This window comes from Lagopus muta, chromosome 2 (assembly GCF_023343835.1).
Source record: "Lagopus muta isolate bLagMut1 chromosome 2, bLagMut1 primary, whole genome shotgun sequence".
NCBI classification, from domain to species: Eukaryota; Metazoa; Chordata; class Aves; order Galliformes; family Phasianidae; genus Lagopus; species Lagopus muta.
In genome coordinates this window covers 89,994,039-90,020,713 of record NC_064434.1, presented here as the reverse complement: position 1 = coordinate 90,020,713, position 26,675 = coordinate 89,994,039, and the positions used below count along the sequence as shown (strand labels likewise).

Genomic DNA, 26,675 nt, shown 5'->3' with positions numbered 1-26,675 from the left:
CTTTTTTTTTTATTTATTTATTTATTTTTTTTGTATGTGTGCGTGTGTGTGGACTCCTATAGACTTAAGTTACACCCTCCAGAGATTATCTTAATGATACATATTTCACATTCACATGGGAGAATGAATACATGTTCATCTGTGACTTGTACCCAAAAGGAGGGAGAACAGAAACATCATTGGGATTTTTTGACATCTGCAGCAGATCAAGAAAATCAACTAATCAATAGAAATGTTTTCAAAAATTTGGAAGGAGGAAGTTGTTCTGAAGTGAAAAAAGATACATCTACCAGAAATCTTCCTACCTGAGGTTTTTGCTTTGGCTCCAGGGATTTTGTGCAGTTCGGCACACGGAGGGTTAACACAGAGATGTTGGTTGGGTGGTAGGCAGGGATGTTTTTGTGCTGATACATTCAGTGTGTGGTTTGTGTTATTAAGGTGATTCAGGAGCTCCTGGGAGCCTGGCTCTGCATGAGGGAGGCAGCAGGGATTGCTGCCCACCCAGCCAGTGAACAGCGAGAAGTCCGTCCTTTCTGTGGGAAAGAAAAGATAAGGGATAATCAAACAAACTTGGCTTTGAAGCCTTGCATGTACTCAAAAACATGCATCCACAAAAGATTGAAGGAGTTTTTGTGTGAAACCAATATTTATGTTGAGAATATGGTTGGTCTTTTTTTATGTAGACTCACTGAAAAAAGCCCATTGGGATCATAAGTGTAATCTTGGTCTGTTTTATCCTATACAAATGCATGAGCATGCAAGTGGTTCCTTGGAATGTACCAGGTATCCTAAAAAGCAAATTTCCTTTTAAGAATTGAAAGAGTTAACTTTAAATAAGCAGACCAAAGCATGTATGTAGTGCGTTAGAAAGATCACCCTCTGGAATCTGCAAGTTGATAGTGCTGTCCTTAGGGAGATCTCCAGCTTCTTTGGGCTAGACCAGGCTGCTACGCTGAATTTAGAACTTCTTAATGGTCCATATTTTAGAATTTAAAAAGTCACTACAGAGAAGTAAAGCATAAGGATTTCCATGTGCCAAGTGTCCAACATAGAGGAGAAAAAAAGAACAGTTTATGATTAATCAGGTATTTTCCTCTATTCTCAGAGCATCTGTTGACTGTCCAAATAGAAGTGTTTGGCTTGTTTCCTTTTTAATATAACATTGGTATGAATTTGGAGTAATACTATTTAAAATTGTGGAAGTGAAAGCTCCAATGGTAAAACTAGCCCAAAGGAAAAATCAGATATTAATCTGTTTAAATCTGTTGCCTTATATTTTCCTTTATCTAAGTGAGTGCTGGAATTATAAGGTATGAAATGAAAATTAATGGAAATAGAGTGCACAATATTTCAAACCATCTGTTTCCAGAAATGCCATTAGGAAGTATCCCATACGTGGAGGTCTCACCAAATCTGTCCTGAAGCAAGGTTTCTCTCCACGTTTTTTCATCATTAATGTTCCTCTGCAGAATATTAGCAATTGAAAGTGCTTCTGTGAAGCCAGAGACAGTCTTAATTAGTGACATTTTGCAGCTCGTGACTGTTGCTAAAGAAGAAACTCATGAGATCTTGTGCTGTAACTAGAAATAAGAAATGTTAAAGTAGCTGCCTAAAAATATTTGTCTGGTCAGAGAAAGGTACTCCTGCTACAAATCTATTGGAAGTACAGGGAGTTACATCTCACTGTGTGCATTCTACTCGTATAGAAGTGACAAGCTGGAATTGTTCCTACCTAGTGTTACCATGTAAGGTTTTACATGTGAAAAGAAAAATAATTCTAACTTGTATTTAAATTACATTAACACCTTTTCCTATAGCTGGAGAGAAAGGTTGCACTAAGCAAGCAGCATCTTCGCTGCTGTAAATGTCTAATTTGCTGCTTTTAAATTGCTGTGAACTTCACTTACTTACTCTTGCTGAATGAATCCAGTGTTGCAAATACTTCTGACAAGTGAATATTTGCTTAGTGAGAATCCATTGTTCTTAATGGATTGAGAGAGCTGTATGCTGTGAATGAACTGTTATTGCTGCGCCATCTCTCCTCTGTTGTTCCAGGGAGACGGAAGCAGTGTCACAATAAAAAGCCCTGAGCTTATGCTCTGTGGGGCATTTCCCTTTACACTGATAGGGAAGGAACTTTGTTCAAGGCCAGAAGGACACAGTGTCTGAAAACAACACTAGGAAAATGGGGTGGTTTCGCTTGTCCTCCATGCAGAAAGTTGTTGAGTGAGATGAGTTCCTAACCATAACTTGAGCTGTGGCAGATCCAGTAAGAAGCTTGGAAGCTGTAGCCAACAAATGATGCAAGTGGAACCTTAGGCTGTACTTAATGTTTGAATTTGTGCTTTGGTATCTATCTGTGACTTCCAAGTTTGGGATTTTGTTTCATGATCTGACACCTTTCACATGAGAATTCCCTCTTGTGCTTACTTCTCATGAGGCAATTGCATATTGCCTCATGCAATTATTAGCCCTTTGGCTAGGGGCTCCATGAACAAATGGGTACAAAAAAAAAGAAGGAAAAATAAAAAATGAAATAATATAACAGGTCCACCCAGAAATAATGAGTTGTTTCTATTTTAGTTCCAGCTTTTACCAAGAACCAAACTTCATCCATTATCTGTGAAATTTGTTGGGTGATTTGTCAGAGCTCTCCCTTCAGTTTTTCTAACAACTGAAATATATGCAAGTCTTGTTACATATTTTTATAATACCGAGTATTCTGAAATACAGTGAAATCAGTCTTCTGTTGAACGTATATAATAAAAAGGTACTCTTAATTGAGAGCTATGCGCTCTAAGACACTCTAAAGAGTGGAGTATGCTGGCCTTGAAAGGCAGTGGGATTCCTTCAGATTCACTCCTATGCTGTCAAGAAAAAAGCATTTCGCCTGCTGCTTATCGTTTCAGTGTGAGGCCACACACCCTGTCTGTAAAGTGTTCTGTGCTTTAAAAAAGAGTTTCCAGTATCCATTCGTTCTCTTGGCAGTGGTGACTTGACATCATTTTTGAAGTAAGGAAATCGCACTGGAAACATCAGCACCGTTAAAACGTTTAGAAGGAAGTTAATCTATCAAAATTAAGTGTAAATAATTTGAAAATCCAACTCTGATATTTCAACTGTGGAAATATATTGAATCTGCAACACACTAGTGAACATGTCATTTTCAAGCACAGCTTTAATTATAGAAAATGTAAATGAAGATACTTGAAGTATAAACCAGGGCAAGCCAGAGGAATATTCTGCTCTTAAAAGTAACAAAGACAAAACCAACTGGTGAAGTAAATGGGAGGTGATTATCAGAAAGCTCAAGCAGCTCCCAGGTTTGCCAGCAATTTCATTTCTGGTCTGATCAAATATTATGATTTCTGAGCACATAACAGCGAGGAAGCAAAGTTCATTCCCTGCAAAGTGAAACCGCCAGGACTCGAGCCAGAGCAGCCCAGTACAGGCATCGCATCAAATGCTCAGGGCTGCAGACAGTGGCAGGGCTGAGTCCAGCCACAGAAATAAGTAGCTCTCGCAGCGCTGCGTGTGAGCTGCTCATCTTGCTGTGGCACTTGACCATCTGCAGCTGCTTCGCTGCAGCCCCCAGTGAGTTCATGTCCATGAAGTCCATCTTAATGAAGTAGAGGAAAGGGTCTTCAGGAATATAAAAGATTTCCCTGCTTAGCATGGAGCTGAGAGCAATGTGAAAAGAGAGCAAGGGGTGCAAGGTAGCGGCAAAGCCCTGTGGCTCCTGCAGCTCCACTCAACAGCACCACGTTGCACTGCTCCTTGCCGTGTTGTTCCCCCAATAAACGTGCGAGGGCCCTTCTACCTCTTTATTTCTGCTTCCTTGGAGCTCTGGGCTTGCTGGTATGTGAAAGGAGAAACGTAAGCATATGTTCAGTTGCTCAATCAACCTTTTCTCGATGCACACTCAGTGATCTCAGCGAGTCATTACGGCATAATTACAATTTGAGCGTGATACGCTGTTTGTAGAAAAGTATCTATTTTTAGCTGAAGGAATGCTACAGTCCCTGAAAAGGAAGAGAAAGAAAGAAAAAAAAAGGAAGGGAGAAAATCCGTAACCAGCAAATCAATGCTATTGTTAACTGATATTATGAGACACCCTGTAGATTTACAATGCTTGCATGCAGCCACATAAATCCGTGCTGAAAAGAATGCCTACCAGGGGTTAAATTCATGTGCCTGCATTGCAGCCTATTTCTGTCAACACTCAGCTCAGGAAATAAACATTTATGCTTTCTGAAATGAAAGTGTATTTTTGAAGACTAGCCGTCAGATATTTTTTGCCCTTCACACTTTCAAATGCTTAGCCTTTTTTGTAAGTTGACTGCAAAGTGCATCAGTTTGCTAGGCAAAAAGGAAAAAAAAAAACCCTTGACAAGTGCCCATGGCATCATTGTCATGCACAAGAGTTTCTGGTAGGAGATGGCAGGAGGGTTGGCACAAAACATGCTTCCTTCAAGCTTATTACCTCGGGGGTACCTGACTCCTGAGAAGCCTTTCAATCCTTCCAGATGACGTTATTCCCGGCTGTCATCTGCTTTCTCTGGAGCGCTGCTGCAGCCCAGCACTGCCGAGCTGCGGTCAGGGCACGGGGCCTTCCCACCAGCACAGCCTGCTGGGCGCAACATGGCGGCAGGGAGGGAGGCGGGAGTTGTCCCCATGTGCTGCGTGAGGAGGGCACTGAGGTGTGCAGCGTTGTTTTTTAAACAGCCGCTGTGCAGGTCTGCACCTAAAACTCCTTCCTAGCAAGGCTCCTAAGGGTAAGGAGGCAGAGCAGGCCGGACAAAGTTCCAGACCCTGCCATGGGCAGTAGCGCGGGGCTGTGCTGGAAAGGCCGGTGCAGTAGGCCGGGAGTGCATTCGTGCGTGAGCTGGAAACTTCTTTTCAGATAGTCACAGTGCAGAATAGGAAATGTCTGCTTGTTATGGAATAGAATTCGTTTTAGGAGACCCCTATAATGAGAGCTTGAGAATCAAAGCTAAGTTTGTCATGGAATACACACAGCCTTCACAAAACACTTCAGAATGAATCCCTGTATATAAATACACATACACCTCTGTCATCTGTTCTGCTAACTGTGACTTGCTGAGCACCTATTAAACAGGCACTGGTGGGATGCAGGACAACTGCTGGATACTGTCACGTATTCCAAAAAATCAGGTAGATTACAATGTCGTACAGTTTTATATTCCCACGAGGGGCGCCTTTAAAAGTTAAAACATGCTTTCACTGAGCAGGCTTTCAAGGAGAAGTTGCTTCAATCAGGGAGAAAATAATCATGTTTCTTTGATTTATTATTGGAGTGTAGAACAGTGTGGTTTATGTCTAAGAGTTTTCCTCGTAAAAAAGTCGGTTGATTTTTCGTGTGTCACGTAAAAACAATTAGTATATTTACTGTAGCAGAGAACAGATTTTTCAAGAGTGCAGAACAATAAATTATATACAAAATCCTATTTTCCCCCCTCACAGGACATATTTAATTTCCTTTTGCAGTGACACGATAAATGTTATTGAAACATAGCAGTATTTATTAAAAAAAAAAAGATTAAAAAAGTACTAAAATAGACAAGTAAACAAAAGGAGAAGATTGGGAGTGTTCCAGGAAAAAAAGAAAAAAAAAATAGAGTAGAAAGAAATTGCAAGTTAAACTTTTTTTTAATCAAATCTGATTTTATTGCTTCTTGCTTAATTAAACTCCTCGGAAGACTGTGAAACATTGTTATACCTGAAAAATTGTTAATTTGTAAATCACAGGGACAAAAGGGCTCCACTGCAACTTTAAAGTTTCTATGCACGTAAATGTCAATAGAGTGCCTTCTCCATCATCAGCACTAAATTCACATTGATGCCTCTTTTCTTCTCTGTATTGATCCTTCCATGAGAACGTAGATTTGTATCTGTTAATTAATGCGTCCTGAAACAGCGTTTGTATTAATCAGGCAGATAAGAAAAATTGGATGCCTGCACCCTCATGACAACCGTAAAAGTGCTGGCCCTGATAAAATCGTGGATGGACCTCAATAAAAAAGTTCCTCCTTCCACTCAATAAACTAATCATCCTGCTTTTAATTATTCGGCAGAAAGATGTGTGGAGATTGGAGAATGTGTAAATCTATTTACTAACAGCAGTGTCTGGGAGGGAGAATAGGGCTGTCACAGGACGGTGCTGCAGGCTATGGTCTCTGTCCATCTGCTGCTGCAGAAAAACTGGTTCTTGAAAGACAGGAAGGAACAGAAGCGTTGAAGCTAATTGAAATCACGAATTCTTCCCTATAACCTCTCAAACGATTATTTCTTCTCCATTTCTCTCTTATTTATTTTAATCACAGATGTGTTATTTTCCATTGTCACCTCCTCGAGGGTTTTCTGGCAGTGCTGGCTCGGGCTTTGTTGGTTTTATTTTGAAGGCAGAGAGCTACAGTTCTATCATGAGACTCAAAAGACAGTATGAGAAAATGAAAACAAATAAGGGGGAGGAAAAAGAGAGAGCAAGCATGCAGCCAGTTTTATATTTCATTTTTTTTATGGATGCCTGGTGGTTTGGATGTGGGGTTGTCTTTTTTTATTGTATTACTTTTGTTGTTTAGTGCCTATAGAGAAAATCTTGTTTGGAGTAGGTGCCTTGCAGATTTGCTAGTTTATGAACTATTCCTGCTTGACTATAACTCTTGACTTTCAAAACAGAAAAATGCATTTAAGAGTAATCTGATGGCAAAAAGAATGTTCTTGCAGCAGGAACCCTGTCAGAGAACATGTAAGCAGCTCCATAAACAACTAAATGAAAGCCTCAGACATGCCTTAAGACCCTTTAAGAAAGGCTTGACTAATCCCCTTTGATGATTTTATTAAGTACTCATGGTTGCTGGTGCCAACTGGCAAACTGCTGCAGCTCACCAACAGGCCAGGAAATCACATCGTCTCCCCTCTTGTTCCATAGCTCCTAATGTGATTGGGATATTAGCAGTTTGATATCAGAAATTAACAGGTACTCTAAACAAGAGGCTGAAAAGGTAAAGCAGTAAAGATGTTTGCCCCCCATGATCCTATTAGGAAAGACAGCAGGGGAAAAAAGAAAAAAAAAAATAAAAAAAAAAAGCAAAAGTTAAATTCATTAAGAGGCATTTATTAAATTTTTCTTGTCCTCAGAAAGGTGACAGTGTGACTGCTGTTCAGTTGGCACCGTAGTGTGGCATTCTGTTCCTTCAAAAAGTGCAGCAGAGGCAGGAGCTGTTGCAGAAGGAATTAGCATCTTTTCTGAGGAGTGAGTTGCTTCTCTTTCCCCTGAGGTTAAAGTTCAAAGAGAAATTTCCTCTTTGTGCTTATCACTCTAATTCTATTAAAACACCAAATCTTCCCTTTCTGTTTTTTTTTCCCCTCCTAAATTATCCTTCTTGGACTGTGGTGTAGATGAACAGGGGCAGGAAATCCCAATTCCACAGCACTGGGATTTTAGAACTGAGCGTGAGTATTTCAGGGCAAAGAAGACGTGGTACAAATCCTAGACTGTCCTTGTAATGCTCCCCAAATTAACACAGTTCCTACAGAAAGATTCTACCAAAACCTACTTGTTTACAACTCTGTGTGGTGATTAGAAAATATTAGGTATTGTGTTGCTTCATTTTACTGTAATAAAGGGAGGAAGACAGACACAAAATCAGAAGGGAGAATAATAAATGTATGTTTTATGACAATGCATATAAAAATAAGTAGAAGAGAAGATTTATGGCAAATCCAAACCTGCTTAATAGTTTTTCTTGTGTTTTGTTGTGTTTTTTTTTCCTATTCAGGATTCTCTACTTTGTCTCTAGCTGACCAGATGAGCCTTCTGCAGAGTGCTTGGATGGAGATTTTGATTCTCGGTGTTGTATACCGGTCACTTTCTTTTGAGGATGAGCTTGTTTATGCTGAAGACTATATTATGGATGAAGACCAGTCCAAATTGGCAGGCCTTCTTGACCTTAACAATGCCATACTGCAGCTGGTAAAGAAATACAAGAGCATGAAGCTGGAGAAAGAAGAGTTTGTCACCCTCAAAGCTATAGCACTTGCTAATTCAGGTTGGCAGAGTGGCACAATGGTTGCTACATTTTTAATATGTCACTTTTCTTTTCTCCATAGTACTTTCTGCATGCTTGTTTTAAATACAGGTTTAGAACAAGAAGTTGGTAATCAGCCCTTAGTCTAACAGGTAACAATCAAAGCAGTTCAAACTAAGAGGAGCTTTCTGGTCCTGAGTAATCGGGGAATACATTCCTAAGGGAGTGGAGAGTAATGCACTGTGATTTGGAGAGTATTTTACAGGCGAAGATCCTTACAAATGAATATGGATGCTCTTCTCCTAAATCCATTCCATAATCCAGATGAGTCTAATCATCGTAGTTAAAATGAACAGAAAGGATACAGGAGAATATGCTACATCCGTTCTCTTTAAATGCAGCTACTGATTTATAAGATAGAGTGAATTCAGGGTTTGGGAGGGGGGAGGAGATTCTTTATTAATCTGACGGGGACCCCGTTTTACCTTTTGGATCCTCTGCATTTGTGGTAACGCTTCTCCAAAGATTACTGTTACCTGTGCAGAAAGAGTTAAAAATCTCAGAAAGATTTTTTTTTTCCCTGCATTTGAATTTAAAAGTGCTGAAGCAGTGAATACTGCCAGATAAGTAAAAATCGTTTTTGCTTTGTTGTTTTTCCTTTTGTGTCTCCTTAATGCTTTATTGTGGTCTTAAGTCCCTTTTAGCATTTGCATAAAGTTCACGATAGATCCCTCTTTAATGACGTGCCGATCATTAGATACCTGTGTGTCAATAACATGCTCTGATGCTATGTTCCATTGACAGTCACACCGTGCCCCTCCATCTGCTTTTGTTTTGACCCTATCTTTGAACTTTATCTTGGTTGCTGGCCAGTAGTTTTCCCTTTAATTACAAGAAGGAAACTGTCAATAAAATCTGTTAAATGGGATGCAATGAGTGGCTTGAATGGGCGGACGGCTATTTGTTCAAATTCTGCAGCATTCAAGGTATTGACAGTTTGTTTTCTGGGGCCATATGTGACGATCAATCTCAGGCTGGGCTCAGCCGCGCTGAAAAATGAAAAACCAGATTGCTTTTGCTTACTTGTGGATGACGACTTGTGATTTGGCGCGGTCCTAGTGAGATGAGACCTTCTGCCCAAATTGCCCCCCTGAGAGCCAGGACGCGTGACTGTTTTTAGAAATAATTTTTTAATTGATTTTGTAATTAACAGTTCATCTACAATATTGATGCATGAATCCTCAGATTGATAGGAGGGAAATTGTTTTCAACAATGAAGTTGTACTTTCCTATTTGTCTTTGTAATGTGATTTAGCACTCTGCATTTTTAATTGGAAATATAATTCAAAAACATGCAAAGCCAAAATGCTTATTAGTTTCTTTGTATTCTCCACCCCACTAACTCTGTCCCTGGTTTTAGAATATTATTTTATTTTCGGAAGAGAAACAAATCTGAAATGACCCTCAAACCTCCAAGCTATTTTGTAATTGAGGATTTATTTAAAATTTTTGACCACTGTAATCGTGCACTTGAGAACAGTTTGCAGCTACAGGAAGGTAGCCCTAGATTGTTCATACTAATGGAGTAAGGCAATAAAGTTATCTGGAATTAGGAGTCCAAATTGGGGGCTTATTTTTGTTTTTCTAATTTTTAAATTGGTCTACTTGATTCAGAAGTATTTCTGCATCTTACTTGATAAAGAGGAAAGGAGCTAGAATATAGGTATCCAGTGTTAAATACTAGTCACAGCCTTTTTTTTTTCCTTTTTTTCCTCCAGAGGCATGCAGTGTTTAAGAAATAATAAAATACATTGCTGCCAAAAAAAGTTTATTCATGCATTGTGCATGGAGTGTGTTAAAATAATCCATAGCTTCATTAACTTCCCTGGGAATTACAACCAGGATAATGTCAGAGAGAAATACCATTTCGTATGCTAGAATTCAGGGCACATTGAAGGGAAAACATTTCCTTCCCTCATCTGCAATGGATTAAAATTGCCATTTTAAAATGAAACTATTGCATGGAGGAGTTACAAAGCAAACCAGGCGTTTGACTTCCCTCTCAACAGAGCGGTCTGATGGCTGGCATTAAATAGCGCAGGTCCAGGTTGTACATGTGGCAGATATCAAACTTGCATCAACTATAGCTGCACTGGCCTGCAGAGTATCAAGCCCCCAGTGTTTTAATTACAAATACTGCTAAAATTAAAGTAGGAAAGCAAAACTGAAGTTTTGCCTGGTTTTGATAAAACCAGGAATAGCTTATTTGTACATAACTGAGGAGTTGGTTAATGGAATTGCAGCCATACCTGAAAAAAGGAAGTAAAATGCCATTATAAAATCAATCAGTTAGCAATTCATGTTTCAAAGTATTTTGCTGCTGCATCGACTTTCTTCAAGAACTACAGCTATTTATTTTTCTGGTTTAAAATAGAGCAAAATTTCTATAGCTGTAGGGAGCGTGGGTGAAGTAGAATAAGAAATCGCAGGCATTTCAGCCACATCTATGCTGTCTGCTAGGATCCCAGGTTAACTCTGCTGTAAATAGTAGACAAAGGTGGTTTTATGGCTCTGCATCTGTGTTGGTGATTTATGACACAGTGTTGTGCTGTTTTCATTGCTGGTATAGAGAAACAGAAAAAGAAATTGTAGATTGTCTTAATATTGATTGTGTTTTATATAAATAGGTACCACAAGCTTTGCTTTGGCCAGCATATCTGTTACGCTGACCACGAGAGCACCCCAAGTGCTGCCTGTTCTGTTGGCCTGTGGAATCTCTTCCTGTGGTGTTTAAACTCAGAGAGGTCCCCCAAACCACAGGGCCCTCCTCATTCCCAGCCTTTCCCTTCTTTCTTTCCCTGTCCTCCTTGCACAGGAGCAGGTTAGCCCCTCGGCTGCCCAAACGCCGTGATCTGGCACTGCCAAGCACTTTGTTTACCCACGCAGAAAATCAGCTTTGAATGGTTTCCAAAACATGCATGTACCAATTACTTCCCTGTGTGTAAGGGAAGGTGAACTATTTACAAAATACATTCAGGTGAACACAAGTGCACGCATGCACGCTCTGGCATGTAAAAGGTGACCTCCTCATCTTTTTGTGTTAGAAAATACTTCCATGTATTGATTAGGAAATACTAAACAGGGAGTTGCAGGTGAGCAGATTTTTGAAATTGCCTCATCAGTGAGGACAAAATTGTGCCTTCAGGCCAAAATGTTGCAGAAGAGCTCAGGAGTCAGAACTCAGGGCAGATTTTTAAGAGAAGCTCAATTCCCATCTAAGACCTAAAAATAAGTAACTAACGTGTCAAAATACATTAGCACATTATAAAATGTTATCTGTGTGTATCTGCCTAATAGAGTGCTGGCATCTTGAAAAATCTGACCCAAATGTGGATGCTAGGCACTTTAGAAGTATAACCCTATGCACTGTTGAAAATTTAATCTTAAGCATTAATACTGGCTGTCTCGCCTGTGCCACCAGAAGGAGAAAAGGGCCTCCACTTGCCATTGCAATTTCAGGTCTCTCTTATTAACTGTCTCTTAAAAAAAAAAAGCGTAGACAACCCTTTCAGTGCCAAAAGAGCAAGAACCAAGAAGCATCTTGTGCATGGTAACAGCACGAAGTGCAGAGCAACACTGATGCCAAGTTGCACAGGGATCTGTCTTGGTAGAAGATGTAGTTCTTACCTACAGCTCATTTCACTTTCCAGTCAACAAAACACTGTGCTCAGAGCTAGGCTATTGGAATTAAATAATACTATTATACTAAAAATTAATTGCTAGAGTCCCATAAATCAGTTATTCCATAGGATTTCATCGTTATTTCCAGTGTAGAGCGTGGCTTATTGTATGTCACAAAAGACTATATTTATTTTCTAACAATGCCATTTTTTTAAATTTTATTTAGCCATTTTTGTGTATCTGTCAGTGTTAGACTTCACGATTAACGCATACCTATGATGAATAGACATGCATAAAAACATATGTACATGAGCATTTCATTGGTGTATTACAAATGTTTATTTCACCAACTAGAAATAGCAACTCCTTCATATAATTAACTCCTTCATCTAATTTCATATAAAGAGAAAAAAAAAAAACGATTGAGAAAAGGAAATTGTCAGGACAATCAGAGTTTTCCTGCTGCATGAACACAGCTTTTTCCTCATGGCCCATTTTCATTTAATCACATAGATGGCACCTGCAATGCTTAGAGGAAGTAAACAACCATTCCCAACTGAGATGTATTTTGGGTCAGTTGTTGTTCACCAGCTGCCACAGCAGATAGGTGCTGGTAGTCACCCTCTCTTGCCACAGCCGTGTACCAATGGCTCTCAGTGATAACATGGCAATTTATTGCTGTCTTGTAGTGAAAAAAAGGATTTTGATGCAGTCATTCAACATTCTCTCTTAGTTGGTGTCTTATCCCACAACTCTATCATTCAAACACCCCCTTCCAGAGTTTTAGTAGCCTCACTGAGTACTATGTATTCATAGTACTGAGTATTCAAACCAGTTGTTGGTGTGCAACTTGTTCTACGTTGCAGAAATATTAATTTATTTAGTGCCCTCAGTACCTATCCTAATGGAAAGTTAACCATTTCAGGAATAAAAAAAAAAGGTTCATTTACTGCGTTTGAACTTCAGCCTATGCTTTCAGTTCACCATTGATCCAGTCAGCCCCTGAAATAAGCAGGCATGTTCTGTGAAGTCATTTCTTCTCTCACTCCTGCTTAGTTTCCTGCCATGTTTTAGAAACTTCTGTGAAGCTTCAGATTCCATGCCCTCCTTAAAAGCCAACCATACCTGGGCTATTCAGGCAAAGATGCTGTTCACAAAACGAAGCATACGAGCCTGTTTCACTTATTTGGTTTCTACTGCCTATAATCTATATGAACAAGGGATTCATAGTTTATACCTCTTTAATTTCCAATATATATTTCAACTGAAATGTCTGTTTACAGTGGAATAATCAAGGTATCAGATGATTCCCACCATACCCTTTTGCAAGAGAAAATACTGTGTTTGTTTGCTTGTCTCTTAGCCTCAGCAAGCAGCTCCCAGCAGATAGTTCTGTTCAGGAAAGACAGATAGACAGATGATAGGCAAGTTCAGTTCCAGGCTAGAAAAGGCTGGGAATTCTTGTTGGGTGAGGTTTGATTTGCTCATATCACTCTGTTGTCTTTCTCCTAAAAAGGATAAGCATTTGACAGAAATGCAAGTTTTCCTGTATAAATATCTCACGTTTCAGCAGGACGTGATGGAGCTCTGTGATTCTGAAAGCAGCTCCCCAGTGTGAATCCTGTGGCGGTTTTTGTGTTTTTTTGTTTGTTTGTTTTGCTTTTTGTTTTTGATTTTGTTTTGTTTTTTTTTTTATTGTCAGTCATCCAAAAATATTTTTTTTTTATTTCAGACATAACCCAGATTAGGATTCTGTTCTTAGGTGAAGTCAAAACCGTAGTGTACCATTCTCACTCTTCATCTTATCCACATCTTCCAGGAACCTGCAGCTCCCTGACCTGATTTACCAGTTCTTAGTTTATGAGCCACCCCTCTGCAGCACAATGATTGCTGTCTCTCAAGTGCCTTGCCCTGCTCGTTGCTTTTTGCCCCTCTGATGTGCTCTATCAGCATCCTAATGTATTTGTTCACTGCTGCACACTCCCTGCTGCTTGATTCACTATAATAATTTCTTGCTTGATGCTACCAGAGTTTTCTGATGTGAAGAAATACTTCATTTCAGACCCCTGGGTTTCCTCTGCTTTCTCCTCAGTGACGCTATATACACACTGCAAACCACTACCAGCCACTCTTTCCTGAGCAGCACCTTGTATCAGCTTATCTTGTGCCTGATGAGCAATTCTAGTGTCACCAGTCAGAGACGCTTCTTTTTCAGAGCATTTAAGATCAAATCCTGCTTGCTTTCAAATGACAGTACTTTCAGACTGCCCTGTTTAATTTCATTCTTTATAGGCATTGATTTTTAGGTGTTTTAGATCTACCTATAGGTTTCCTTTGGATATTAGAATGTAACTGGAAATTATCCAGACTGTCCATGGTGCCAATTAAAAAAAAAAAAAACAAGTATAATTTCTGGGTGTTTTCTTGGTATGGGAAGAACATTCAGAATCTTTGTACCTAGCTTAAAATCCAATTTCACATTGTCTTTGTAATTATTTCTTTACTTCTGAACTGTCACACTGAGTCTGTGTTTCCCTAAATTACTGTGGTGCTTGTTGACATTGCCCTCTCTTACTGGTGTGGATTGGGCTTATCAGCAGTAAGCTAACCTGCTCTGAATTCACTTCAGTGTCTGCCAGTCTGTAGTTACTGCAAAGATTTCTCTTTTATTTTTCCTCTTCTTTTCCCCTTGGCTAGTTCAGCATTTTCAACCATTTTCTTTATTTTCAAAGGCTTACGCCTGAGGGATTAAGATCTACATTCGTTTAATATCGGGAATAAAGTGGAAGTTCGAAACTGCAAGGCTAAAACTTGAAGAAGGATCTTTGTAGAGATTAATATTTTCCTGAGCAGTCTGCGAGCTGAATCATGGTCTAATTAAATAGCCCAGATTTAGTGAGTTTGCACTTAAACATTAGCATCCCCTAGAATGTGCAAAGCTGAAATGAGTTTGAATTTTTTCTGTAAATGGGAAGTTAAATTATCATAGTAATTTCATTAAATCATTTTTTAATCTTTCGAGCCAAATCACAACTTTAAGAGAATAATTTGGAGCTGTAGTCAGTGTTTGTAAGTGCCTGTCTCCCCTCTGGCTTTCTTATCCCATTTCCTGTTCCACTCGCAGATCGTTCCCCAGTTTCATACAGAACCAGCCCAATTTCCTACTAAGCTAAAAGCTGAACATCTCTAGTCATGTGCTCCAGAATGACCTGTCTCTCTGTACAATATGGTGTAGAAAATTCTGCAAGAAGAGCCAGTTTTTGACCTGCCTACAGTTTGTTACTGCTAAAATGCTTCTGTCTGGTTCTCCAACTCCATTGTGGGTTAGGGAGGAGGAGGAGGAGGAGATGTGTCACTGCTGCATGAAGTGTGCGTGGTGCCTGGGAAATGACTTGGAACAGCACTTGGAGTCGTGTCTGTGCTATGTTCCACAGCTGTGAATGTCTGAGGGCTTGGTAGAGTCAGGCAGTGGGGGCAGTTTGTTTGGAGTTTGCATTCCAAATAAAGTGCGGTGGTTGGACATTGTGCGTGAGACATCGGTCACGTTTGTCTGTGTGTGTTAACATCTCTGTATTGGTTACATCCTGCTTGTAGGGTGCAGAATTCAAAGATTTTCTCTTATTGACATAATTATTTGATAGGATCACCATATTAGAAATCTATCAAAAACGGATTTGATGGTATGGATTTGATGAATGGACTCACTAAACTTTTAACTTAGAACTAAATTTTGCTAGAGATACCAATTCCCTGGCATCATTTTTAGAGTGTCTTGGCCCTCTTTTTCCCTAGCATAGGGATATTTGAGTCTCTGCTTTTGGCACAGTGCACCTCGATATGCAGTATTGCATCCCTGCAGCGCGTGTCTCCCTGCACGCTTCCTAGAGCGTGTATCCGCTAAGACTCAGAATTATTAAACATGTGAAATTCCCATAGGACTCCATTATGTGTAATTAACAGATAAACTGTCATCAGAATCAATAAAACGTGCTAAATGATCCAAACTTGTATATAATTAAGTGTCTGTTTTAGAGCAGGAGCTGTAACTTTTTTTTTTTTTCCTATTCAATTTGCACATTTGTTTTGACAATAGAAGCTGGAACATTTTGGTTAACCTGTTACTTACTGGTTTGTATTTTAGTTTCATATGTTTCTGTGTAAAAAAGCAAAGCATTTACTATGGGGCCTTATTACCTGGGGAAGTAGTTGTGTGTAAGCTTTCAGGAGATGAATCTTAGATGCACCTTCATGCTTAGAATGTAATTGAAGTATTTGAAGCACATGGAAAATTTGTTGCTGTTGTCATCAGCAGGGGGAAAAACATGAGGCAAATCAAAATACTTATCCAGCACATCACTTAATGCAGGAGATGGAAACAGTGATGGAAGTGGGTTCTTCCCTGTCTAACTTGCCAGCCATTATTCTGCCTAGTATGGGAGCTTCATTCCAAAAAAAACCACCCTGAAGCAAACCAAAAAAACCCCACAAGATACCAAGAAAGCCCACTACTAAACAGATTTCCAAGGAGATGCTGTGGCAGTACAATGGCTTCACTGTCCCAGTCCTATTTTCCCATGCTGCACTCACAGTGTCACGTACCCTGGGACGTGCACCCCTTCACAAGTCCCATTTTCATGTGATACTCTATTCGGTCTGTAAGTCTGCAGGCCATCCAAGTTTTGGTGACTGATTCAGGTGTTTGGTGGCCCATTTCCCCTGCAGCTATTCTTCCCTCCTCGCATTCCTCCTCCTTGGAATACATTGCTTTTTCTTTGGCATTTATGATTACATAAAACTGGAGAGTTAGGGCTTCTCATGTGAAATCATCTCCGCATGGTCCAGTAACTGCATGTTCTCAGGGACATCTTCCCCTTTGTATTTATGCTGTTTAGGGTTTTACAGTTATTTCAGTTAGATCTTTTCTCTTTATTTCACACTTCCATTGCTTTAATCTTTCCAGGTCACATATCAGCTCACTTTAGTTCTCTGTGTGCCTTTTGCCCAGACGTCTCACTCAGTGCTTACACCACCAGAACACCTCACCTGGAAAGGGTCAGGGCCAGGCGCTTGCTCTAGGAGGGATTAAAAAAATGGCAAATCCCCAACAATAACAAGACAAAGCAACCTCTGGGTGGATGTCGAAAAGGAGCATAACTCAGTGCTGCCTCTCTATATGATGGGCCTGAGGGAGAAAAACTTTGCTAGGCCTATCAGGAAATCACATCAAACCCACTCTCCCCTTCTGTCAGTGAAGTACTCCTCACGCTGTCATTTTTATGTAGCTGTTGGCACCACTGATGGCCACAGCTTCCAGCCTCTCAGCCTTGTAGCCTGCTGCAGTTTCCCACAGCCTTCCCATAGCATTCCCATGACTTTTCTCACAACTGTGCAAGGCACCGTGTGGAACAGTCAGGGTGGCCAGTACCCTGGCTTCAGGAGGATGAGGAGAAGGATTGCTTACCCAGGAGTTTAATTCATAGCTTGGCAGCAATTCTAGTTACTGTCCTAAGGGTTGATCTCGAAATAAGCGCGTAATTCTCCCTCTCTTTTGTAAAAGAGGACACCAGGGAAAGAGTCGTGCAGGCGTTGAGCTGCCTGACGTTCTGGCACGCCCTGCTGACACCTCCTGTCGCTCCTTTGTTTTGCAGACTCAATGCACATAGAGGACGTTGAGGCAGTGCAGAAACTTCAGGACGTCTTACACGAGGCTCTGCAGGATTACGAGGCCGGACAGCACATGGAAGACCCGCGTCGTGCCGGCAAGATGCTGATGACTCTCCCACTTCTGAGGCAAACCTCCACCAAGGCTGTGCAGCATTTCTACAACATCAAACTGGAAGGCAAAGTCCCCATGCACAAACTTTTTTTGGAAATGCTGGAGGCCAAGGTCTGACTAAAGCATCATGGGCTTTCCCATCATGCACGTTTTAAAAGAAAAAAAAAAAAGGGAAAATAAACAGGATAATAATGGCAAAGAAACTTAGTGTTTAATTAAGGAAAAAAAAAATGACTGCACTGATATTTAGCAGCAAGACTGTGAAGCAGCTTTCAACTTTTTCTTCTGTGTCTTTCTGATGCAGTTTTTCCTTTCCTTTTCCTTTTCTCTCTTTTCCTTTCTGTTCTTTCCTTTCCTTTTTCCTTTTCTCTTTTTCCTTTGCTGCTGAACTTTTTAAAAGAGGTCTCTAATTGAAGAGAGATGGAAGCCAGGCCTGCCAAAGGATGGAAATCCATAATATGGATGCCAGTGAACTTATTATGAACCATAATGTCCCCAATGACAAAGGAATCAAAGAGAGAACCACCGTACCTAGCAGTACAGTACAACACGATGAACTGACTGAATGCAGTATTAGATTTCATAGGAGCAGTCTCTAATTAGACGACTAAGCGACGATGCATCGGCTGCTTCTTATCATTGCATTTTCCATCTAGATCAGTTACAGCCATTTGATTCCTTAATTGTTTTTTCGAGTCTTCCAGATATTTCTTAGGTTAGCTACAATGTAACTTTTTCAGGGAATAGTTTAAGCTTTATTCATTCATGCAATACTAAAGAGAAAGAAATACTGCATTTTTGTGCTGGCTTGAACAATGATGAACAATAATGAAGGACAAATGAATCCTGAAGGAAGATTTTTTTAAATGTTTTGTTTCTTCTTACTAACGGAGATTTTTTTGTACCAGCTTTACCAGTTTTCAGCCATTTATTAATGTGGGAATTTATCTTACTAAAGCAATAGTTGAAGGGAAGGTGCATATTATCACGGATGCAATTTATGTTGTGTGCCAGTCTGGTCCAAAACATCCAGTTTCTTAACATGAGCTCCAGTTTATAACTAAATGTTCACTGACTCAAAGGATTAGATTACACCTACAGTATATCTGAGTAGTCTAGCATATAAATACGCCATGTCAAATACCAATCTATAAAGGTGTTAGGAGACAGCGACTGTACAGAGGTATAGTTGCTACGTGATTTCTAACTGCTTCAGTTGTCGATGAATGAGATACTGCCTGTTTGCAAAATTATAACCTTACACACAGAGAAACCCTCAGTAGCTTAGAGGCAATAAGGCAAACGCCAACGTCTGCAAAATTAAGAAATCAGAGTAGTAGCCTTCTGACCAAATTCAACGATTTAACACTTCTGTACCTTATTTATTAATTTAGATTTTACTTTGTAAATTGCGATTGTTAACAAGTAGCTAAACCAGTATACGTGCTTTTCAACCAGTATTGTCACAGCATGGAAGTCAGTCAGTTTCAAGACTGTTAAGAGGTGTAATCTAATGTATAAACCGATTAGATGCCCCCAGAAAACTACAGTCGCTGAATAACCAATAAACAGTAACCTCCATCAAACGCTATACCAATGTACCAGTGTTAGTAGCTGCTCCCTGTACTATGTGAACATCCTTATTCTATGTACACAGATGTAATTAAAATTGTAATCCTAACAAACAAAAGAAATGTAGTTCAGCTTTTCAATGTTTCATGTTTGCTGTGCTTTTCTGAATTTTTATGTTGCATTCAAAGACTGTTGTCTTGTTCTTCTTGTGGTGTTTGGATTCTTGTGGTGTGTGCTTATAGACACAGGGTAGAATTAGAGACAATATTGGATGTACAATTCCTCAGGAGATTACAGTAGTATATTCTATTCCTTACCGGTAATAAGGTTCTTCCTAGTAATAATTAAGAGATCGAAACTCCAAACAAATACTCGTTATGAACAGATACACATCGAAATCATAATATTTTCAAAACAAGGGATAATTTCTGTAACAGTTTATTATAGAATACCAATGTATAGCTTAGAAATAAAACTTTGAATATTTCAAGATTATAGATAAGTCTAATTTTTAAACGCTGTAAATATAGCTTTTATCCAATCATCTCTCAGATGTTGTTATTAACTCGCTCTGTGTTGTTGCAAAACTTTTTTGGTGCGGACAAGTTTCCAAAACTATTGCTACGTTGTGTGCTTTAAACAAAATAACAATGGGCCGATGCGACGTCGGCCTCGTGCTAGAAAAGACTGTGTATCTATCATTAGCTATATGGGACTATATTGTAGGTTGTGTTTTCTCAGTAGAGAAGTGACTGTAGTGTGATTCTAGGTAAATCATCATAAGCAATTCATTCAGATGGTCAATAACTTGAAATTTATAGCTGTGATAGGAGTTCAGAAATTGGCACATCCCTTTTTAAAAAAAGTCTGAAAAAATACAACTCCTGGGAAAAAGGTGCTGATTCTATAAGATTATTTATATATGTAAGAGTGCAAAAAAAAAAAAAAAAAAGTTTATTTTCCAGAAAGTTTGTGCAGGGTTTAAGTTGCTACTGTTCAAGTACACTATATATATATAAATATATAATATAAATATTGTTTTTGCTGTATCACATTAAAGAACTTGGGCTTCAGGGTCAAAAGCCGGTCGACTAGAAATATACAAAAACACACACACACAAAAAATGGAGATGTGTTAAAGGCACACGGTGCAAATTTTAGTTTTCGTTTTCAGTAATTTTTGGAGCTGCAAAAGAACAAGTATCTCAAGACTGTAAAAGCATTACCTGAACTAGAGCTAAAAGAACTGCACGGGCTTTACCATATTGTTCATCTTAAACCTTGCTGGAGAAGAGTTCTTACAAGACCACTTACTTAATGTGAAGTGTTGGGAAATTTTCCAAGGGTGTATGTTTTAGCCATAACAATTTAATTTCTATTTTTGCTTCATTTTTTAATTTTTTCTTATTTAAAGCAATATGATTGTGTGACTGCCAGAAGTTACACGTTTGTTTCAATCAGATCAGATTGTTGTATTTATTCCACTATTTTGCATTTAAATGATAACATAAAAAGATATAAAAAATTAAAACTGCTATTTTTCTTATAGAAGAGAAAATGGGTGTTGGTGATTGTATTTTAATTATTTAAGCGTCTCTGTTTACCTGCCTAGGAAAACATTTTATGGCAGTCTTATCGTGCAAAGATCGCAAAAGGACAAAAAAAAATTAAACTGCTTATAATAATCCAGGAGTTGCATAATAGCCAGTAGTTAAAAAGCGAAACAGAACAAAAAATACAAACAAACATGTCTATAGCTGTAGATGGGCTTCACATCTGTATAGCAATCAACTGTATATTTTTGTGATGTGTATCATACCGTGTGCTCCAACCAATGTCCATTTGTGTAAATGTATTTATTTTATATTGTATATATTGTTAAATGCAAAAAGGAGATATGATTCTGTAACTCCAATCAGTTCAGATGTGTAACTCAAATTATTATGCCTTTCAGGATGATGGTAGAGCAATATTAAACAAGCTTCCACTTTTGATTGCTTTTATTTTATTTTTTGTGTTGTGGGGTTTTTTTGGTTTTATTTTTGTTTTCTAGGGAGGAAATAAGCTGATCAGCATCACCTTTTGTTACTTCCATTCAAAGAGTAGAGAGCATCACCCTCTTCCCTTGAAGTACAATATGAGTGTAAATAAATGCTATATAAAGCCTTGTCAGAATGAATTCCGATGTGGTACAAGACATTTTGCATACTCTTAAATATGCAAAATGTCTCATAGCACATTAGAATTCAGGCTGACAGGCCTTTATATAGCACTTATTTAATCTTAAAGCATCTCCACATCAGCCTGCATTACTCAAAATCATTGCCTCTCTGTCAATGTCATAAAAGAAAACTTTCCCACTATTTTAAGATCACGTTAATATCATCTGGAAGTACTTACTTGCTTTTTCATCAACAGCCGAGCCTATCATTCACTTCCTACTGTAGGAGATCCATTTTGTGTCTTCTGGGTAAAAAAAATATAAAATAAAATCTGTATTACTTGATCCAGGTTTTCTGAATGGAAGTCAACAGCCATAGGAGCAATAATATGGATTGGTGTTAATTAAGTGCACTGATAAAAGTCTTTAAGATCCAGGGGGTTAAGCGGCGTGGTTCATAGCTGGCCCTGATGGCCCCACAGGGGTCGGCCCACGCTGCCAGTGGACCCTTCTGGACCCATCACAGAAGTGCTAATGTGTGCTTTTCTTGCCTTCTAGTCTGTCTTGGTAGTACTTTGTCATGCTTGCCAACATATTTCTCACCTTCACTGCTGGCCGTCCTCTGGAGGCTCTGGCTGATGGTGCAGCGCGATGCTGGGGGCCTGCAGCATGGCGGTGAGCCTCAAGCAGTGCAAGGGGCATCCGGTGCCAGTGGGAGGGCCTCCTCTGTGCTGGTGGCACCTTTGGGTGTTTTAACAGTGCTAAGAGAAGGGGTTTGATAAGAGGAGTGGCAGAACAACAGAAGTTTGGTTACGTATGGACTCTTCAAAGGAAGGTTTTAGAGTTGGCACCGACGTGCGTGTGCATACACAGGCATTTGTATGCCCACCTCTTTTTTGATGCTCTGATTCTGAGTTACTGCAGTGTCTCCTCAAAAGATAGCAATACTGAACCGTACCTTAGGAGTGAAGAAAGGAGCGTTAAGAGCTTTTCACACACCGGTGAGAAAAAGAGCAGCTGTCCCCAGCCCTGCCGTGCCTTCCTCAGCACGAGATTGCATCTACTTGCTGGTGAAGTGCCCCACATACAATTAAATCATAATTTCTTTCCATATGGGGATCGTGCAGCATTATACAATCGTAAATTTGGCGTTAAAGAGGAGGAAATGCAGGAGGGAAAATGCAGGATACACTGAAATACAGAGGAATGCAGCTCTGTGGAGTTGATTGAATTTTGTGCTCTTTTCTTCCCCTTTCTTTTTTTGCTTTCAAAACCTCTCACCGTCTCCTCAGCAAAGCCAGGAGGCGCACAGAGATCCAGTGGAAGTGTTGAGGTAGGCAGAATCGTTTCAGACGGCACCTGTGGGGAATTTGGCACGAATCTCTCTGAACTCTGGAACCAGCTGCTGAACCTTACAAGCCCGGGAAGGGTTGGGAGCAGCGCTGGTAGCCCCTGGTCCCCGCTCTGCGCGGCTGCAGCCCCGCAGCCCGGCTGCATCGAGGCCGCTGCCCCGAGCAGCGACCGGCGAGCCGGCAGCCTTCCCACCCCGGCTGTGCCAAACCGCAGCGAGAGTAGATTTTGCTGGCACGGTTTGCATCCCGCTCCCTCCCATAAGAGGGGCAGTCCCCGGGTGAGAGCACGGTTCTGGCACCGCAGCCGCCCGTCCTCGTCCCTGCCGCCGACCCCCCCTTGCTCCGCGCTGCAGCCCTGGCACCGGCGGCAGGTGCAGGCTGCCCGATGCCGTCAGCGCTGATGCAAAAGGGAAACATGCTGAGGGGGCTGCGCGGTGACACGGGGCTCCGAGCTTCCTTCGGAGCTCCGGTTCAAGCAATGGTCTGAATGAGTTTGGTCGGGGCTTTTTGTTTCGTTGACCTTGGGAGTTCGCAGTGTGAAAGCGGCTGGCGAACGCCCGTAAGAAGTCGATGTTGCTGGTCCTCTCAGAGAAGGAAACGGCTAGAAAATCCTATGCAGTTACATGGGCTTCCTAATGCACAGACAGCACCAATGCTGTCGAAACAACACTGGAAGTTAAACAGGTTAAAAAAATACATGTGAGTCAAACAATGAAAGATGGATTCTGAAAGATAAGCGAGGTGGGAATATTGCCCTTAGTGAGACAAGCCCTGTGCTGCACAACTCTGCGTCCTCCTGTGGGATCACCTGGCAGCAGCCTGCTGGGGAAATGAGAGACTTCGTGCCTACAGGCTTATTCAGCCCAAAGTTCTTTTTCTTTTCCTCTTTCTTTTTCTTTTTCTTTTTCTTTTTCTTTTTCTTTTTCTTTTTCTTTTTCTTTTTCTTTTTCTTTTTCTTTTTCTTTTTCTTTTTCTTTTTCTTTTTCTTTTTCTTTTTCTTTTTCTCTTTCTCTCTTTCTTTTTCTTTTTCTTTTTCTTTTTCTCTCTTTCTTTTTCTTTTTCTTTTTCTTTTTTTCTTTTTCTTTTTCTTTTTCTTTTTCTTTTTCTTTTTCTTTTTCTTTTTCTTTTTCTTTTTCTTTTTCTTTCTCTTTCTCCTTCTCTTTTTCTTTCTCTCTTTTTTTCTCTCTTTCTCTCTTTCTCTTTTTCTTTCTTTCTCTTTCTCTTTTTCTTTCTCTTTTTCTTTCTTTTTCTTTCTCTTTTTCTTTCTCTTTTTCTTTCTCTTTGTCCTTTTTCTTTTTCTTTTCCTTTTTCTCTTTTTCTTTCTCTTTTCCTTTTTCTATCTTTTTTCTTTTCTTTCTCCTTCCCTTTTTTTCAATTTTTCATTTTCAATGTTTTTCTTTTTTCTCTCTTTCTTTTTCTCCATCTCTCTCATCTCTCTTTCCTTTTCTCTTTCTCACTTTTTCTCTCTTCTTCTCCTCTTCTGTTTTTGTTTTCAACCATTACCTGTCCTTCTTCTTGCCCTGAAATGAAGAAAGTGCCAGCTTTCATCTGCTTTCTGAATTCCTATTTCATTTTCCCCTGGCCTTTCTTTATTTCTGTAACTTTTTTTTTTTTTTTAACTTGCACCTTCCCTTTACTTTGCATTTTGTCTCCGCAGAGCAATGTAGATCTCTAATTTCACATGGCACATTGCTAATTACTGTACCCTTCGTTACACCGCTTGGCTGTGGTAGCTGCCTCACAAGGCGTGTGCTTTTCCTGTTTGATACGCTGCTGATTCCATATGTGTAGATTGTCTCTCCCCTGACACACAGTTCACAAACTTCCTCCTTGAGGCTGCTATTACAATAAAAGTAAGTATAGAAAAGAATATGGATATTTTAACTTGCTCTTAATATTTTAGTCACTAGTGTTCAAAGGTGTTTGCACTGTGATTCTGTGATGCGTCCTGGCTGTGCTAATTGTTACTCTTTTGGTAAGATGAAATCCCATTTTTCTTCAGCACTCAGATTCCCAAGCTCAGTTTCTTACAATCTCTCCTAATGTAAAAAAGCAAGTCGCGACAGATTGATTACAAGCAGGATCTTATTATTAAGCAGAACAGGAAAAAAAAAAGGAATTTCAAAATATAGTCCTCTGTTCCCAGGAGTATTTGTCTTGTTCTCCACGAAGTTAAAGGTCTGAAATAATGTGCCCATCAGGAGCTCAATGTTGCATGTCCGTGCCAGTTGGTCCAAGGGCTTGTTATGATGGTAATGACCTGCTGAAACGTGAGCTTTGATGGCAACAATACAATTGCTACCAGCTCACCCGCTGGGAGAAATATTTTATTATTGTCAAATGCCCTCCGCAGAGATTTGTTTTGCCTGTTCCTGTTTAAATTAAATTCAGAGCAGAACTGCATTATTATTTCTCTAGAGTATATTTGAAATAAACAACTAGTCTCCAAATTTAGGATTCCTGGTTAGTTTAAATTTTCTTATTAGCAGAAAAATTACAATAGGTGACAACATAGCTGCAGGAATATTATTATGGCAGCCATACAAGAGATTTACACACTGAGAGCATGGCCTAAAAGCACAAGAACTCCCTTCTACTTTACAAATGCCAGCCAAATTAATAATTAACTGTGCCATAAATTCTACAGCCTTAAAGAATGATGTCAATGCTTTTCTGTGTCACACGAGAGGAATTTTGTCATAAGACCAAGCAGGGTTCTCAATGAAGAGTGCTACTTAGACGCAGGATGCAGAGCTTGCCATTCTGCATTACCGTGGCTCGGTGGACGGGTGACAGCAGGACTTCAGAATCATTTACTACTGCTTTCTCAAGGCAAAACTGTGCCCCTATGCCTCTGAAATAGAGCACTTTTTGTTACACATTCAGTGGGCCAGATTATCTCTTCCACAAGCTAAAGAGACAACACGGAGTCCCAGCTCATGCAATTTCCTCCAGAATCACTCTGCCCAGCTGGGTGCTCCCAGCAGTACTGTCCGGCCATGCAGTTTTACACCTCTGCCTGCTGAGTGCAGGCTCTGCAGGCACTGACCTGCATACGTGGGGTGTGAGGGCCTGGGGCTTTCTTGTGGCCTCACAGCCACCGGCTGTCACAGGCAGGAGTTCTGCAAAGAGTAAATGGATCTGATGCCCAGTGGACATCCCTATACTTGTGAAACAGAAACACCTCAGACCTGCTGGCTTCATGTTTCTCAGCTGCAGGCATGGCCTGCTTGGCTGGTGGTAGACCCTGGCCCAACCGCAGTGCCCACTGCAGCTCACTCCCCACAGCCTCTGCGTCATGGCACAGGGGTTCTGCATAGCCAAAAAGAAGTGCTGAGCCAGCCCTTCTCAGCATTTATCATTGCCTTCTTCCTGCTCCATCCCCTCTTGCTCCTCTTTCCTGCAGGCTTGGTGCTGTGCTGCCAAAGTTGTCCTGAAACCAAAATAACCAAAAACCTGAAAATAACCCCAAAATTACCGGAGAAAATTTCTGTGGAGGCCTCCCAGCTCAACACATTTGGGCCCTGATTATGGAAAGAAATTGCAATGATGGGGCAAGGGAAAACAAATTCCTATTTATCAGTCCCTGCCCTGCCTAGGTTTGCTTATGTGAACTTGAAAAAAGCAGCTACGGGCTCCTTCCCACCCATTGGGTGGATATTAGATTTCATGTGTCAGCAGTACGTAAATTCCATGACCCAGTCCGTGAGAGCAGGCTGATACTTCTATGTATCTCATTCCTTACAGACGATAACAGAAATGGTTGTGAGAGGGAAACAGTAACCTCTTGAGGCCAATGTGAAGAATGAAGGATGTGGACAACCACAACACTGTGCTGGTTTTGCTTTGCACCTCAGATTGGAGAAAAACAAATAGCTTCCTCAGTTTCTTTAGATGCTTCTTCACCCTCTCCCTCTTCTCCTACAGCCACAACATTTTTTGTCTTTGATATATTTGTGATTGTGGTGCCTTGATGGATTTCAGGCAAACTGTTAAGATGGGCTTTGATAATGCTATAAGTTGTAAACGTGTCTCTACTCACAATATATGAGGTTTTACATAGTTCCCACATTGATTCCCTT

At 40.2% G+C, this 26,675-nt stretch overlaps 1 protein-coding gene across 14 annotated transcripts in view; it reads left to right on the top strand.

Annotated features, from left to right (window-relative positions):
* Positions 1-21,074, top strand: part of ESRRG (estrogen related receptor gamma) — a 382,131-nt gene extending 361,057 nt beyond the window's left edge. For all 14 annotated transcript variants that reach the window (XM_048937114.1, XM_048937124.1, XM_048937120.1 and 11 more), the window contains 2 exons: positions 7,803-8,072; positions 17,381-21,074. In XM_048937114.1, coding sequence (XP_048793071.1) covers positions 7,803-8,072; positions 17,381-17,625 — 515 coding nt within the window. In that variant the 3' untranslated portion in view covers positions 17,626-21,074. The remainder of the gene's footprint in view (positions 1-7,802; positions 8,073-17,380) is intronic.
* Positions 21,075-26,675: the final 5,601 nt, after the last annotated feature.